The sequence below is a fragment of the Rhipicephalus microplus genome, chromosome 3, assembly GCF_043290135.1.
Source record: "Rhipicephalus microplus isolate Deutch F79 chromosome 3, USDA_Rmic, whole genome shotgun sequence".
Classification (NCBI taxonomy): domain Eukaryota; kingdom Metazoa; phylum Arthropoda; class Arachnida; order Ixodida; family Ixodidae; genus Rhipicephalus; species Rhipicephalus microplus.
This window is the reverse complement of record NC_134702.1, coordinates 255466395-255482959: the sequence shown is the minus strand read 5'-3', so window position 1 is coordinate 255482959 and position 16565 is coordinate 255466395. Positions and strand designations below refer to the sequence as shown.

General features: G+C 43.9%; 1 protein-coding gene across 1 annotated transcript in view; it reads left to right on the top strand.

The window, feature by feature from the left end:
* The window catches only part of LOC119168599 (uncharacterized), a 242134-nt gene extending 229877 nt beyond the window's left edge, over positions 1-12257 (top strand). The window contains exons 14-15 of the mRNA XM_037419998.2: positions 1453-1614; positions 2004-12257. Coding sequence (XP_037275895.2) covers positions 1453-1602 — 150 coding nt within the window. The 3' untranslated portion in view covers positions 1603-1614; positions 2004-12257. The remainder of the gene's footprint in view (positions 1-1452; positions 1615-2003) is intronic.
* Positions 12258-16565: the final 4308 nt, after the last annotated feature.

The following is a 16565-nucleotide window of genomic DNA, read 5'->3' as shown; positions in this document are numbered from 1 at the left end:
ACAAGTGTTAAGCACTGATATAGCAGAAATTTGCATTTGTTATGGATCGAAAGCCCTGCAAACTTTCGCTGTTCATAGTACGTGTTAACGAGGTTTTACTGTAGCGAGCTTTGCATGTGTCTGTGTTTTCACGTGCCAGCCCCATACTTGCGCATGCTGCTATGAACTTCATGCTGCAGCTAGCTTGTTGATGCTATATCCTACACTCTCTTATGTCGCTGCTGTTGTAGATATTCCTGCTTTTGTTTGTTTCTTGTGCTTATTTTGTGGGCCTGCAGCTTCTATCTAAATGATTACGTAAGCTGAGGGAACATTAAACTAAATTGAAGCTAAATTTTCTTCTTCTGGGTGTGTCACGGAAAGCCTTTGTGAGCTCCAAACTCATAGGTAGCTGCTCGAAAAGCAGATTTTCTCTGCTCTTGTGGCTGCTTCAAAATGTTCAAAGGCATTCCCACCACTGAAACACTGAAGTTTGTGATTTTGTGAGTTCACCTGATCTGAGAAGCACTGGCACGACGCAAACTGAAGTTTGTGATTTTGTGAGTTCACCTGATCTGAGAAGCACTGGCACAACGCAAATGGAAAGTTGCCCGCTTGCTCGTCGCGGCGGCTGCTGCAGCATACAGACTTTTCCCATGAGCACTGTGCGCTCGCTGGGAGCGCTAGTAAGCTTGAAAAAGGTCTATTGATGCATCTCAGCTTTGAAAATGCCCTTTGAACAGTGAAAATATTTTTTTGGAAATCGGGGTTTATTTGGGCTTTTCTTTCAGATTTATCTGAAAACACGGAGCTCTATCTATGACTAATGTCAGCCTCAAGTTTTTCTTTTGTTATACCAGTTGTCTTTGTTAAGGTTAGTTTTTGATGTCATGTCCCATTCTGAATGCCAATAGTCAATGGACGATTGAAAGACAATATGATAGATTTTTCGATTTAAGTGGGTAGGGCAATTCATTTGACATTTGGAAAGAAATCTAACCGACTGATGAAACTTCTTCACAGTGCAAGCAATGTGATTTGTCCAACTCACTGATAAATCAAAAACTATTCGAAGTGACCTAATAAAAGAAACTGCTGGGATTTTCGTGAAGCACTACAGTAGTCCGTCTGTCGGAGAATCATTATAATTATGGGCTGAAAAAAGACAGCTTTGTCTTTTTAGTGTTTATGAGCAATCCATTTGCCCTTGACCAACAACTCGAAAACAGCATTTCCTTTTTAAGCTTATCGGACATGTAAAGAATGAGCGGTGGGTCACTAGATTTTGTTAATAATGTAAGCATCAAAAAAGTTAAAGAGCCAGGCAGGCTACCTTGGGAAACAATGCGTTTATGGACTGCAGAGCCATTAACTAACCATATCATAATTTTAACAATATACTTAACACTGTACAATTATTGTTTGGTCTTTCTTGCATGTCAAAATTCTGCTTTATGACCTGCATGGTTGCAGACACTGGAGGCTGAGCCCGAGACTGTGTCCAGTTGCCCAGCGCTCAGGCAGCTGCTGCACAACCTGCGTGGAGGAGGTGCAGGGGATGCTACTGCAAGCACGCCATCTGGTGACAGTGCCACTAATCGCAAGATGCCCACAGCTCTCTAACATGGCCAGGCGGTCAGTACCACTCATGATTGAGAAGTGCCATGCTTCCTTGAAATGGAAATATTTATTTTCTTTTTTATGCACATGCATAATACCTTTATGTGTTGCACAAGTTATGGTATATACATGATCAAGCAGTGGTATTAGGCAAGTCAATAAATATTTACAAATGTAAAAAAAGGTGCACAAAGTGCAGCATAAGCTAGAAAGAAAACTGGATAAGTGGAAATTGTGGGAAAGTTTACTTTTATTGGAAGGAGTGCGGACGATAAAATTTGTTTTCAGAAGAAGCTTAGCTTTGCTACAGTAGTGCTCAAAGCACGTGAAAGTAGCATAATCAAATGCCTGACTTGCAGAAAAGCTTTCGCGTTTCTGATCGTGTATCATGGCTTTCTTTGCAGGTCACCTACTTGTGAGGAAACTGCCTCCTGCTCGGCTTGTAGATTTTAGTTTCACCGTCCACACAGCTGCACGCTCGCATCGCAACAGTAGCATCGACGCAGAATGCGTCCAGCAACTACTGCACTACGTGGGCTGCCGCCAATAGACAACTTTAAAGTACTGTTGTGCAAGGAGACATTTTTGTATGCACCTGTGGTATTTGTTTTGTGTCTGCCTTTCTTTGCTGTGAACAAATTATCTTATTCACTCAGTTGCACCATTTTTACATTGTAAAACTTGGCATGTTTGTAATATATATACATATACATGTAATTATTATCCAATCAAGATAGATCTTGTGGCTAATGAGTGTCCACAGATTTAGGCGAAAGTGTCAGACCACAGATGAAAAATGTGAAAGCAAAAGATGAGCCAAACTGTGAAAAGCCGTATTATTTTTTACTGCAAGTTCTTCTTGCGACATTCCGTACAATTTTTTCTTTTTGAACCAAGCCAATGTGTTCTCAGGGTAGTTTCATCTTTTATTCTGCCTTGCTTTTGCATTCTTTATTGTAACTCGTGTAAGTTTCACTTTTTTTTAATTTCCTCTTTTAGGAGAGAAGCAAGCTGGTCCAATGTAAAGCAAATGGTCCTAATTTTATCCCAGGTTTTTTAAGGTATTAGCTGTGTTGCACATTAATTGGTTCTTGCTATCTTATTACACTAAGTGTTGTATAAATGGTGTGTCTGCAAAGTAGTAGGATTGTTTTTTGTTTTTCATTTCGTTTGCAACCTTTACACAGTGACTTGATAGCTTTCAAAATATGCACCTCTTGCATCAACAGTGTTTCAGGAATTCTCGTTCTTCATGAAAGGTCTGGTCTCTCAGGAGGGAGTCTGAAACAGTGGCTGTAAGGAGTCTGGGGGGTGATTCCATGCTTCCTCAGGATAGTGGCATGGTGCATTTTCATGACTTTTTGCCATTGAAGGGTGCCTTGACGATTGTTCTCTTCCCACTGTGCTCTCTTCCTAAAACAATTTGTGCCGCTGAAGAAAACTTTACCTACTCATGACATCACTCCCATAAGCTCTCTTTGTCATGTCATGAGTCCCATGCACCTTGTTTCACCCAGTTTGAAGTAAAATAAAACTTCACCGTTTGACTTTGCTTTAACAAAATTCATTGTGGGGATAACAAGGTATCTTGGTAGGGGTTCACTTTTATGTCTGGGGACTGTTGCACCAGTATCCAAGTCCTTCCCCCCCACACAATCAGCATGAGGACAACGCTCTGCTTTTCCAAGCTTCGGCGGGAAAAGATCAGTGTAGACAAACCCTGTACATATGGGTTTCATGGCTCTTCCCATTGGTGAGATTGTGCACTGCAGTGAGCTCAGTGTGGTATTCCACTTGTCAGCATAGCCTGATTTACACATATTTTGCCGATTCTAGAGTTGAAGGCCTTCATCTTCCCACTCACTGCCTCCAAGATTGGCCCACCTTTGACTAAGCGACTGTGCTAGAGTAACAGTTTCATGTGATAGAGCAGTGGCAACATGCTACAACAGGTCCTCCATGTTGAAACTTTACAATGACCTGAAGGTCGTGGGTTCGGTCCCAACTGCGATGGTCCCGTTTTGATAGAGGTGAAATGCTGGAGACTAGTGTACTGTGCGATGTCAAGGAACACCACATGGTAGAAATTTCTGGAACCCTCCACCACGGTGCTTCTCATAATCAAATCAGGGTTTTGGGATGTAAAAACCCAGATTGTTATTAAAGGGACCCTGAAACGGTTTTCTGAAGTTTTGTCAGTGTTTAGGCTAGAGCATCATCAAACCATTTGCACCACAGATTTTAGTGACATGCCATGTACCAAGGCTTCTACAGACAACTATATCATACTCTCCTCGCCTCTGCCTGGCCTCCTCAACTCATGAGGCATGCTGGCATGGCTGGGGATCACAGAGCTTTCATGAGTGCGCCCAATCATTTGAGCTTTTACCTGTCTAGACCTCCGAAATTGCATGCCGACAGGTTGCACTCAGCCTTGGAGGCCATAACGTAGTGCATCCGGCAGCACGCACGCCGTCTGGCCACAGAGACGAAGATCGCGGAGTGGTTCACATCTGCTCCGACAGGTGCCGCCACCCTACCAGCCGATCTTACTCTCACGCATTTTACAACCCATGACAGCCAATCAGATCAGCGTCCACGGTGACGCGGCTGCTGACGTGCTTTGCCCATTCACAGAGCACGTCGCTCTGTGAATGGGCAGTTGAAAACCCGTTTGGCCGAGTCGCAACAATCTGCACCAATATGCAGCGATTCGCAGCTTTAAAGCGTTGTAATGAATTTACAAAGTTTACGGAGAGAGCTATAATCGGTCTCTAAATAACCCTTGGGACATGGTCTACCAGCCGAATGTGTTTGTACAAAGTCACTAAAACTGTCTCGGGGTCCCTTTAACGTTTTACAGCGGCAGGAGAAACATTTTTTTAGCCTCATCATGTAAACAAAACAGGCAAGTAATGCTCATGAACTGGTATGGATCTAAACCCACTGCAAAATACTTGTGTGCAAAATTCAAGCTAGTCGAAAACCAATATGATTTTTTATTGCATTTATATAGGCAGGGTTCTGTACTTGTATGTGTGTGGTGTTTGGTGTTTCTGGGGCAGTCATGGCTAAAGTGCGCGATTCTCAACTTGCGATCGTGTGTGGAAGCCCAGCCACTCAGCCCTCTTAGATTGTTTTTCTGAAGCTTGGGAATTCGCACACAGTAAGCAGTAATGCTGTATTAAGTTTTATAAAGTAGTGTTGGCTACAGTCTATTTGCTGTTTGTTCTCTTTCACGAGATTGGCTGCTGAATCTGGTATGAAAAAGTTTTTCAGCTGACCCCACCCCCCTTTGTCTGTCTCCTATAAGCACTGGGTTCTCATTCCTTGATCAATCCCTGTTTCAGTGTAGCCACACTGCTGTCTACTACGATACCCCATTGCCTCTTGGAGCTTTCATAAAGGGTTCCACTCTATAAGAATTCATTATATCTTAAGTCATATGTGAGTAAATTCTATTTCTGACAAATAGAAACTGTATCTACTATGTATTTAAACTGATGAGAGTTGGTTGTAGTTTTTCCTTGTGTGCTAAGAAGACTTTTAACCCAGCAGGACTATATCGACTCTTATGCTCGATGAACGCACAGATTCACCAATGCTAAGCAAATTCTGCATGCGTCCTCTCTTGTGTATCCAGTTTTTTTTTCATTTTCACTCCTAGTGACAGTGTTGTATAAGGCAGTAGTAAAAGTGTTTTATTAAAAATGTTCACTGATCATGGTATGTTAACTCTGGTATGATGCAAGCATGTTTGAGTTCTGTAGAAGCTTTCTTTAACATTTAAAACAAAACATTTTGCATTTCTTGCTGCAAGTTTGCCTTGGCTTATATGCAGTACCTCTTGAAACAAAATTAGGACCTGAAACAGTCTACACTACATAGTTCATTAAGATAACCTGTCATTTTTAGAAAGCCATTGTATTTCAAGTAAAGCAGGTAGCATCAATCTTTTGCTGTTTCTAATGCTTGCACAAAGATGGTTCCTTTGAAAAGCAGCGGTGGTCATTAGGTGGCTGTCTACAGGACTGTTTTTTCTTTAAAATGATGCACTGTTAGTGTGACATGTGAGATTACTTGGTGTTACTAACAGGAAAAGAAAGAAAAAAAAAGAACGGGAAAGTGCAATCGGAAAGAGTAACTAAATCACATCGTAGCTCTTACTTCCAGCTTTTATTGCTTTAATGCAAATGTAAATATAATAATTCATTTCAGGTTACAAAAATATGCTCACATGATCCACACATCAATAATTTATACGTTCCACTTTTTCTGATTTCACGATTGAAGACATGCAATGGTCAGAAAGGTGTGTCATCAACTGCACCCCAATACTTTCTCCTAGCTGATGCAGACTATGATTACAAAAAACATAACCAGATGGTAATTCTAGACAGTGCCGGAGCACAAGTGATTGCACGCATGGGAAACTTCAGCCTCCACACACAACGTCAATGCCAACTGAAACAATCTTCCTCACAATGTACACCATCATGGTGACTGCACCCAACCAAACAGCACAACTGTTGCCTGTTTCAAGCCCAACACATCACCAAACAGCCGCTTGTGCTGCCAGCCAGAGTATTTAAAGCAGCTCTGCTGGTGCATTGCACATGTTTTCTCGCGCTGTGCTCAAGTGCAGTGTGATCACACGGGCGATCCACACCGAAGACACAGCTGCAGACCTTTCCTTTGAGCCAGACCTCGTGCTAGCCAGGCTTTGTCAGGACAGGCTCCCCTCGCTTTGTTTGTCACCACTGCTCTGTTGTTTGAACTGACTGACAATGTCACCTCACATTGCTTAGCTGTTACCGAATTCTGTTTGTTTTTTATCTTCACTGATTACACAAAAATAAAAATGTGCTCGTAGCATTTCTAGATTGCAACTCTTATGCACCCATGTGCGCATTTTGCATCGTCTTCGTGGAGAGTTGAGTGAACAAATGACAAAAGGGAAGATGAAAGGCAGCAATCGCAGTTCTTGGAATGCAGAGCGTCATTCTATTAAGACTAAAGGGCGATCTAGCTGTCACTGTGATCATGGAACTGCCATGAAAATAATGGCAAGTCAAATTGTGTTGGCTTGTGAACAATTCTTTTACAGTTTCATTTCACACACAGCAGCAGTATTCTGCCACAGTGCCTACAGTGTTCTCGGCAGTGGGTGTTCGAATGCAGTGCAAAACACTCAAACAATGCCTTTGTTGTTGCAGGTTCGTGCAGTGTGCTAGGTCTCCTGCTTGTGGTGGCATTGCAACTTTGCATGTGGTATCTGACAACTTGAGTAAAGCATTGTTTGCCCATGGCTTTGAAAAATTTGTGTCGAGTCAGTGCAGGGAACTGCATAGGTTTAATGTGTTCTTTTCTTAAGCGTGCCTTCTAAAACGTTGTCAAGTTGGCTGCAAAACAATCGTGAAACGCATGCGCCATCACATTCAATTGAGTCAGCTTTATGCCAGAGCTGGATATGCACTGTGCGTACTGCAGCTTTTACGATCCTTATGCCGCATATAGCCATTAGGCAGATGCATCTGGTGTCGCAGTAGATGACGCAGTAATGTTTCTCACTCGATACAGTATGATGCAGTTATAGTACAGTCCAAACTTGTACTGCTGTGACTCCCAGTGACGCATTCAAGGAATGAGAGGGCGCACGTCTTAGCTCAATAACTTACAAACCGAGCGGGGAGCCACAGCCCATGCCAAGATGGTCCGCTTACGGCGCTAAACAGCCTTGAACACCAAAGACGCACGAGAGAACGTCTAGCCCCACCGCATCCGCAGCTGGGATGCGGATGCGCATATAGAAGAATTCAAATTCACACCTACCCTCACTTGAAGAGGGCCCACTGCATGAACCCCACATTGTATGGCAGCACTTGTCCATCGTGTGGTGCACGGCCATCACTGTAGCATGTGACAAAGGAATGCGCAGGAAGACCACATAAGGCTAACTCGCCTGGGTCACAAGCTTTCTCTAGGGAGCCATGGGAGACCCTCCTCGCTCAGCCAGGGCTGGAGGTGCAAAGAGGCCTCTTGGACCAGGTGTAGCGTGTAGTGAGGATAACGAGTTCTGGATTAGGGACCCACCTACTCGCTCTTTCCCCTTCTACCCCTTCCTTTGAATAACCAATACAGTTTTTTTACCACCACCTGCTCTTTCCAAAACCCCTGCTCGACTTTAATGTGAACCCGTAATGGCACCCTTTAATGGCAACTTGTAGTGTAACTACCAACTTTAGCGCAAACTTTCAAATAATGTAAAGCAGCTCTTTGCACCGCCACTCTCTCTCTGCTCTCTCTCCTGCCCTGTGCCAGATGCTCCCTTGGGACTCTTCTTGAACGCTGCTAGCTTCCCCATCAGTGCTGCTCTAAAGCAACGTGTAGACAACTCTTGAAAGCTTTTGGAACTCTTCTCCAAAAAACTTTCAGCTAGAAAAATGACACCTTGAACGGCCAGCTTCTCCAATAAAACGACAACCCCCGCCAGAACAAGTTCTCCAGCTTACTACAGAGTACTTCTGGTGATATACGAAGTACTTCAACACTTTTGCCACGTCCTCGAAGTGCAGCACTGCACCACCTATGCCAACCGCAAACCCCTGATTTACGCCTTCTCTCAATGCTACGACAAACTCCCACCGGTTCAGCAGAACCTGCTTTCTTTCATTGCCCAATTTACCACCGATATGAAACAGATCAGTGGGAAAGACAATGTTGTCGCCAACGCACTTTCATGTTTGGCAGCTCTATCAGCTCTATCAGCTCTTTGCGGATAACTGCTGATGTCATCCTTGAGGTTAAGACTGTGGATGCAGAGCTAAAGAAGCTTGTTGAGGGCTACAGCTGCAAGAAGTCCCCATACATGGACGTACAAACGCAATCCATTGCGACATGTCATCAAGACGAACCAGGCCCTATGTGCCCCTGTCTGATCGCCACAGAGGTTTCAACCAGCTCCACAATCTCAGCCACCCTGAAATACCTGCCTCGACAGGTCTTGTGGCTGACAGCTTTGTCTGGCCCTGAATGCTTCAGGATTGCCACACCTGGGTGCGGCCCCGCCGCGGTGGTCTAGTGGCTAAGGTACTCGGCTGCTGACCCGCAGGTCGCGGGATCGAATCCCGGCTGTGGCGGCTGCATTTCCGATGGAGGCGGAAATGTTGTAGGCCCGTGTGCTCAGATTTGGGTGCACGTTAAAGAACCACAGGTGGGCAAAATTTCCGGAGCCCTCCACTGCGGCGTCTCTCATAATCATATGGTGGTTTTGGGACGTTAAACCCTACATATCAAACAACTGGGTGCGCTTCTGCATTCAATGCAAACGCACTAAAGTCACCAAGCACGTCACTTTACTACTCGAAGCATTCTCTGAGCCCTCTTGTCAGTTCAAACATATTAAGCTCAACATTATAGGACCCTTCTCCCCAGCTAGACTCTTTCGCTGCTGCCGGGCTGTCATCAATCGGTATACTCGATGGCTCGAAGTATGGCCGCTTGAAGAAATCCCCACAAAAGACGTCTCCTCGGCCTTCTTCACTGGCTAGATTGCTTGTTTCGGTGCTCCTCACTGCGCGTCACCACTGACCAAGCATGGCAGTTCGAATTCAGCTTTTTGGGCTACTCAACTTGAAGATTCAGCTTGAGCGCTTGAGGAACACCAGCTACCACCCTTCGACCAACGGAATGATGGAGTGCTTCCACTGACAATTCAAAGCAGCCATCTTGTGTTACCCAGACTCAATCTGACTCGAGGCCGGCCATTCTGGCCATGGACCTAGCTTTTTGCGCCACCTTCAAGCCAAGTATCCAGGCTGCACCCACAGAGCTCGTCTATGGGGAACCACTCTATCTCCCAGGTAAATTTTTAGCTGCACTGCCATCTAATACTAAGGCGTCAGACCCCACCAACTTCGTTGCCCGGCTCCGACGCACTGTCGCCGTCCTCCGCCTGTCTCTTGCAGCTCACCACACTAAGCCTGTGCCTTTTGCCTTCAAGAAACTAGCAACATGTACGCATGCTTTTCCCCCAGATGACACCATCCGCAGACCCTTTCAGCCACCCTACTATGGACCAGACATGGTTGTTTGTTGCGACGACAAGAACTACACCTAAGGTTTAATGGCGCTTAGGTTGAGTGCAATGTGCCTGCATAGGCCACATGTGCATACGAACACAACAAACAGATGCTATACACTTTGAACCCACAAATAAAGTTGCAAAAACTTTGTAAGTGGATCATGTATAACTATTTTAAGCACATTCTTGTAACCTAATATAAACTGCAAAAGTTTGCACTGAAAAATGCCATTGTAAGTTAATATGTTACTTGCAAGTTTCTCACTTCGTTATTTGTTGTGGTTACCTCTGCTGAGCTGCATTTTGCCCAAACCTTGTACATGTGATGCCGCAAATGTAGTACATTGTTTAATGGTGTTCAGGGCCGCTTTGAACTGCAAAAGTTTGCACTGAAAGATGCTGTCATTGTAAATTAATATGCCATGTACAGGTTTCTCACTTGGTTATTTTTCGTGGTTACCTCCACCGAGATGCATGTTACCATTTTGCCCAAACCACCACTCTTTCCTATACTTGTAATGCCCCAAATGTAGTTCATTATTTAATGGTGTTCAGGGCAGCCTCTTCAGTGGCATGTTAGTCATCTTTCTTGTAACCACTACCTTTCCTTTTTGTAAATAACTTCACTTGAATGCATTCAGCCATGGTTTTGCCTTGCCTTTTGTTTTGCCATATTTAGAGATAGCACTGCATAACAAGTCATCTTGTTTGTCAACCTCAACTATGGATAATTCTGCTTGCTATCTGTATTAATGTGTGCTTTTCTTTAAAAGGGTTTTTTAGTTGAGCAAATGAAGCCAGTATGACAATGTGTTATTATGATAACAAAGCTAACCAGCTCTGTTCGTTGGCTCCGTGTTCCACTTCTCATTCACAGTGTTGTTGAAAGTGGGTTGCATTTCTTCTATATGTACAAGCTCGCAGCACTGCTGAATACCGCTGTGCAAGAAACTTGGTTACAAGGTCACTAATTAAAAGGCTCATGCTAACTCTTTTCTGTTCCACAAGTGCTTGTTGTGGGCAGCGTATGACTTATAGTGTTGCATCTGCAAAATCGCGACTGTGCACATTGAAAATTTCTGAACACACCATGTGTAGTGCCGCACAATTTCATCAGCTAAAAATGCATTTACAGCTATACCAAAGAACTTGCATAGTGACGTTGTTCAATATGCACTTTGTTCAAGAGAGAATGGCACCTGAAAGTTGAATGACATGTAGCTTTTTTTGGGGGGGTTGGGGGAAACAAAACATTGTGTACCTACTTTGGTGCTATGTGTTAGCCTAGCAAGTTAGCATGACATTATTATCAACAAATACAAAAGTTTTTTGTGCAAGATGTAAACAAAGTTGTAGCTTGGAAGTGTTTACAATTCCCTCTGCATCACACTATTTCGTAAAGCACTGTTGATTATTAGTTTATGGGAAATGCATTACTGGAGTTGTTTCTTTATATTTTGAAGCACTGTTAAATTGATCAAATGCTTCAAAGAAATGACACTTAAAGGGGAACTCTGGTGAATTTTCGACCATACTAAAATAGTGCTCTTTTCAAATAGTGTTGACAGTCCTGCAAAAGATAGGGTGGTTCATTTGGCCAGGCACTCATCAATAGTTTAGTTAAGCAATAATCTAAATAATAATGAGTCAAAACAGAAATCAATGAGTAAAACAAATGAGTCAAAACAGAATCCAAAGCAGGGACCTGCTCTGTCCTCCATAGTGGGTATGAGATGACGTCACGAGAATCCGTTGTCGATGACGTCTTGACATTCGCTGAATTGCTTGAGATTGGCTGTCTTGAGATCTGCTGAAGACGGAATCAAGCTGTACCAGCTTGTCTATACTTACCAATGACAAGTTCAGCGATGATCGCAGCTGCTATCCGAGTGTGTAAGCATTGCTTTTTGACCCGTTGGCGCAAGAAGCATCTTACATGCCCCAATTCGATTCCCTTGTTGATCAATATTGTAAGACACAAGGTTAACGAGGACTAACACGCTGTATGCAGCTGACAAAACTGAACTGGGCTCGCATTGTTGCATTAAAAAAGAAAGCGGCCATTGCATCGGTCGGCTGGGAAAGGCAGGGTTTTCGAAAAAGGGTAGACCCTTACGTCACATTCACAGGGTGGTCAGCATTTACGAATGCGATTCCAAAATCGACTACCAATTTTAAAATTTGTTCTTTAAAAACTAAAAGACTTACGGTTGTACAATTTGGCACATATCGCCATGGGACCGACGAGAACACATGTTCAATGTTTTTTTCCAAATTGACGAGTATCGAAAAAACGCTGGAGTTCTCTTTTAAATATCTTATGTGTCACTGCAGAAAACTGAATCGCTAGGCAAATCCGCTAGGCTAATGACAATGTAATCTGCGAGATTTTACAGTTATTATGAACGAGAAGTGCTAGTTAGCCATAATGAATTGTACATGCTTTGCCTCTTGTTAACATTTGAGTTGGCTTAATTACAGTCATTGATAGTTTTATTTTTGATTAGTGCCAAAGTATGATTTTCAACTTGAAGCTGAGCTCTGGTTCTTGCAAATAAAAGTGACAAACTACTGATTGCTTCTGTGCAGCATTGCAGTTCTGAATGAATGCATGTTTCTATCCGACACCTTCACTATTGTGGCTTTTATCTTTTGACATTACATCCTCTACATAAAGAAGCTTTCACATATTGCAAATCAAGTTGGCTGTGTGTTATGGGCGAAGCACCTAGAGGCTTAGGATGGTCTGTTGTGCGTTGTCCGTGCTTGCGGTGATGATGGCACTGACAATGTTGCAAGGTTATACGCATACCACTATTCACGAATAATTTCAGCCAGTATGCCACCTAGTGGAGAAAGCATGTAACAGCACATTGAAGTCCATGCCCCAGATGACACCCATTTGCACACGAAAAAAGGAACAGCGAAGCAGCTTTGCTGAGTTCCACAACGCGTGTCCGCGAGGTCAAAAAATGAGACAACATCTTTTCACAAGTTTCTCTCTTTGCTGACAAAATAGCGAACAAGAGCGGCATGAATTGGCAGCCTCCACATCGGCAAAGAAGTGATTTTGACAATGGTTGTTTGTTCACGGGACTTCACGAAAGGAGACTTTTTGTTTCCAGGTGAGTAGACTCATGCCGCTACGCTAAATATCTGTTGCTCGATTCGAACGACATCTACTGTCTAATGGGTAAGAGAGCTGGAACAAATGAGAACCTTCGCAAAGTTAACGTGAGCATGCTTGCAGCCTGTCGTCGGTGCATGCGTTTTGTGGTGCTGGGCATTACTAACGCAGTTCATGTTCCGAGGATGGCGGAATTAAAGGCGTTGTGGTTGAGGAACGGAGTTTAATTGGTTGTTATTTGAGAGACTAGCTGCAATACGGTAAGCGGAACAAAGGGCAACGAGCGTCATTGGCCATGGAGGCACTGCGGACATGCTGGCCCCATTTTGTCCCTTTATGTTCGCAGTGCCTACAGGATGCAGCATCTTGCGATGACATCTGGCTTTCACTGTACTGACGGTACAACAGCGGTGTTCAGATCTAGCGAATGGCATGTATGCTCACAGTGATCATTGTCCATCTACTAAACGATAGTACAGGTGAAGTGCGCAAAACTTGCGGATACTTCAGGTGGTGTGCGATTTCGAAAGTTAGTTTTAAAGTGTGGCTGTACTGCAGTGTTATTAAAGCTATGGCCATGAAATCTGCAAAGTATTTTAAAAATAAATGCAGCTTGCATTAGAACTCAGTAATAATTCCAAATTATGTTTAGTTAGGAAATTGTCCTATCAGGTGATTTCAAAATCTCAAAATTGAATTTTGTAACAGAGTGAAGTTTCCTGTGACCTCAAAAAAACCACTAGTAATGTATTCGAATCTAGGCCTATAGATTTATTTTTTCAATTTCTTTGCATCAAACTCCAGGATTGGCTTAGAATCGAGGAATTCGAAAAATGCACCATTTCTCATGGGAGAAAAGTGGTGCACAACTAGGGCCACTTAGGTGGTATTATAGCCATTAGTATAGTGTACTAGAATATGGGTATAGTGAACTATATAGGGGTGGTGGGATGAGGGCGGTTCTCTCGGTGAGGTCGTTTGAACGGAAACCACTAGGCGACACTGCGAGCCCTTTCTTCGGAGAATTTATTCAGAAAGGCAAATAGAAATTACTACTAAACAAATTGATAAAGTAATCACAAAGAATAAAAAAAACAGTGTGGACGTACACGAATACAATTGGACCGTTTTAGCTAGAGCTTGCTAAGGCATGTGACAAATCACCCCGGAAAAAGAGACACAAACCCAAGAGTTGGTGCGATGATGAAGTTAAGAGAGCCATAAAAGAATGTCAGAAAGCTTCTAGAGAAGATAGATATGCTAAGCAGAAGGGTGAACCGACAGATGATATTGAGAGAAAATGGGACATCTTTCTAAGCTGAAAAAGGGAAGCATCCCTTCTGATCAATGAAAAGATTACAAGAAAGGGGGCTCAGTGGCTGGCAGAAGTACGTAAAAAGGATAGAAAGGCAACTGCAAAATTTTAGAACCCTCTAAATTCCTTAAGAAATGAGACAAGCCTAGAACATAGGTTTATAACTACAGCTCAAGGTGTTAGGCTAGAAAGGGACGAAGCTATTGAATATATATAAGAACAAGGGTGACAGAAAAATTTCAACAAAGTGCCTTATGCACCTTAATAGACAAGGATAGATCAAGTGGCACAGTGGCTCCATTTTCACAACGAGAGTGGGAAATGGCTTAGAAGAGGGTTCTTAATAGCACATCAGCAGGCCCTGACGGCATACCAATTATGCTAAAGAAACTAGGAACAAACTGTAAACAAACATTAAGCGAGGCAGCGAGCAAAGCAATAATGAATGGTGAAGCCCCCAATGGATGGAAACTAAGCTGGATAAGCATGATCTATAAAGAAATAGGGCACAAAGCTGACACACAAACAACTACCCTCCTATAACAGTGACATCAGGGGTCTGCACCCTACCAGCAAAATTTGCTTGAGCCAAGCATGGTAAATCATCTGTGGCCAAGCTGTCCATGCTTGGAAAGTTATTGGTGGCCAAGGAAAGTATGTGCTTGAGAAGTGTGACAAGCATACCATTGGCCAAGCAAATGAAGGCAGTGCTTCGAAAATTATTGGAAACACCCCTTTCCATGGTTGGCACTATGTTAGAATACCATGCAATAGCCAATCATGATCTTGGCATGGGAGCCAAGCATTTCGGCCAGTGCAATTTCTGGCACATCTATTTTAGTTTTTTGTCTTGGCTATAATTTGATACCAGGCTACCTTTTCTAGATTTTTGCATGCCCCCCCCCCCCTCATGAGAAGTAACAAGGCAAATATTTCTGGTACTTTAGGTTTATTTACCACATTATGGAATGCAATATGCCATTTTTTTCATTCTTTCCTGAACTCTTGTAATTCTGAAGTGTTGCTTGGGCTGCTCTTGGAGTCATCTATCATAGTGGCATGCCTTCTTTGCATAAGTGCACCTTCTTGATCTGAAGGGAACATGAGCCATCCTTTTGTTACGTTTGAAACAGCTGCATCAGTTTTGTTGAACAGAGTATGTCTCATCTGTAAAATAAGAGAAAAAACATCAGGCTCTCTTATTTATTAAGCCGTCTCTTAGGCAATAACTTTCACCAATTTTCAACAAAACACACAGCAGGAACTATTATTAAGAAGCTAACTGGCTATGCATGATTATGAGGACGAGAGCACCTGCAGACAGGAAGAGATGTTCGACTGCATGATGCATTTTTAATACTGAAGTAGCGTGCATAGTCATGCGAGAACCCCATCAATACGAAGGAAATGAAGAAAAACAACTTTTAAGAAAACCATCTGTCCTCGCACCCTTTTCTAGAACATATTGCCACGTTCCATTTCCCAAGTTTTTGTTATCGTCCCAAAACACCACACGATTCTCAGCGCAAACCGCGCCTGCAGTTTTCGAGAAGGTTCCGGACTGTAGTAGATCATTTCGATAAGATCACGCCCACTGTGCGAACGGTACAGATTGTTCTGGAACCTACGCCACCGCCAGCGATAACGCTAGAACATTCGACGGCAAGAGTATAAATGCCGACGCGCTTCGCCGCTTGTCAGCTGTTCATCGAAGGCCGACGCTCCGTTCGCCGCTATCAGTCCGAGACTGCTATCTGTGCGAGACTGCTGCTGTAATTGGACTTTCCGTTTACAGGGCACAGGTTCGCCCAAATAAACAGTTAAATCCCAACACGAAGTCTCCTGTCCTCAGCCACGTGCACGACCCCGCGACATCTGGTGGATGTGCTGCTTCGTTCATGTACCGGACGCCCCTGTCAAGCCGTGAACCCAGCCCACGTCGCGGAGAAGACACCGACGCCAACCAGGAGCAGCGAACAAGCCGCCGACAGCAAGGGCTACCACCGGAGTACGGGCTTCTACAAGACAAGGCGCGGAAGACCAAGGCCATGACCGCGACTGCAGCGACAATGACAACCGCAGCGTCCCAGCCCACGATGGTCATGCATCAACCCAGGGAACCACCAATTTTCCATGGGTCATCGTTCGAAGACCCGGAGTCCTGGCTAGAAACATACGACCGTGTGGCCGCCCTCAACCACTGGGACCATGACGAAAAGCTGCGTCGTGTGTTCTTCTATTTGGAAGACACCGCAAGGACCTGGCTCGAAAATCGGGAGTCCGCGCTCCGAACGTGGGAGTTTTCTGCGGCGCATTCCTGCAAACGTTCACGGGCGTCGCTCGCAAAGAGAGGGCCGCTGCTTTATTAGAGACCCGGGTTCAGCTACCAAATGAAAATGTCGCCATTTTCACAGAAGAAATGACCCGACTATTTCGTCACG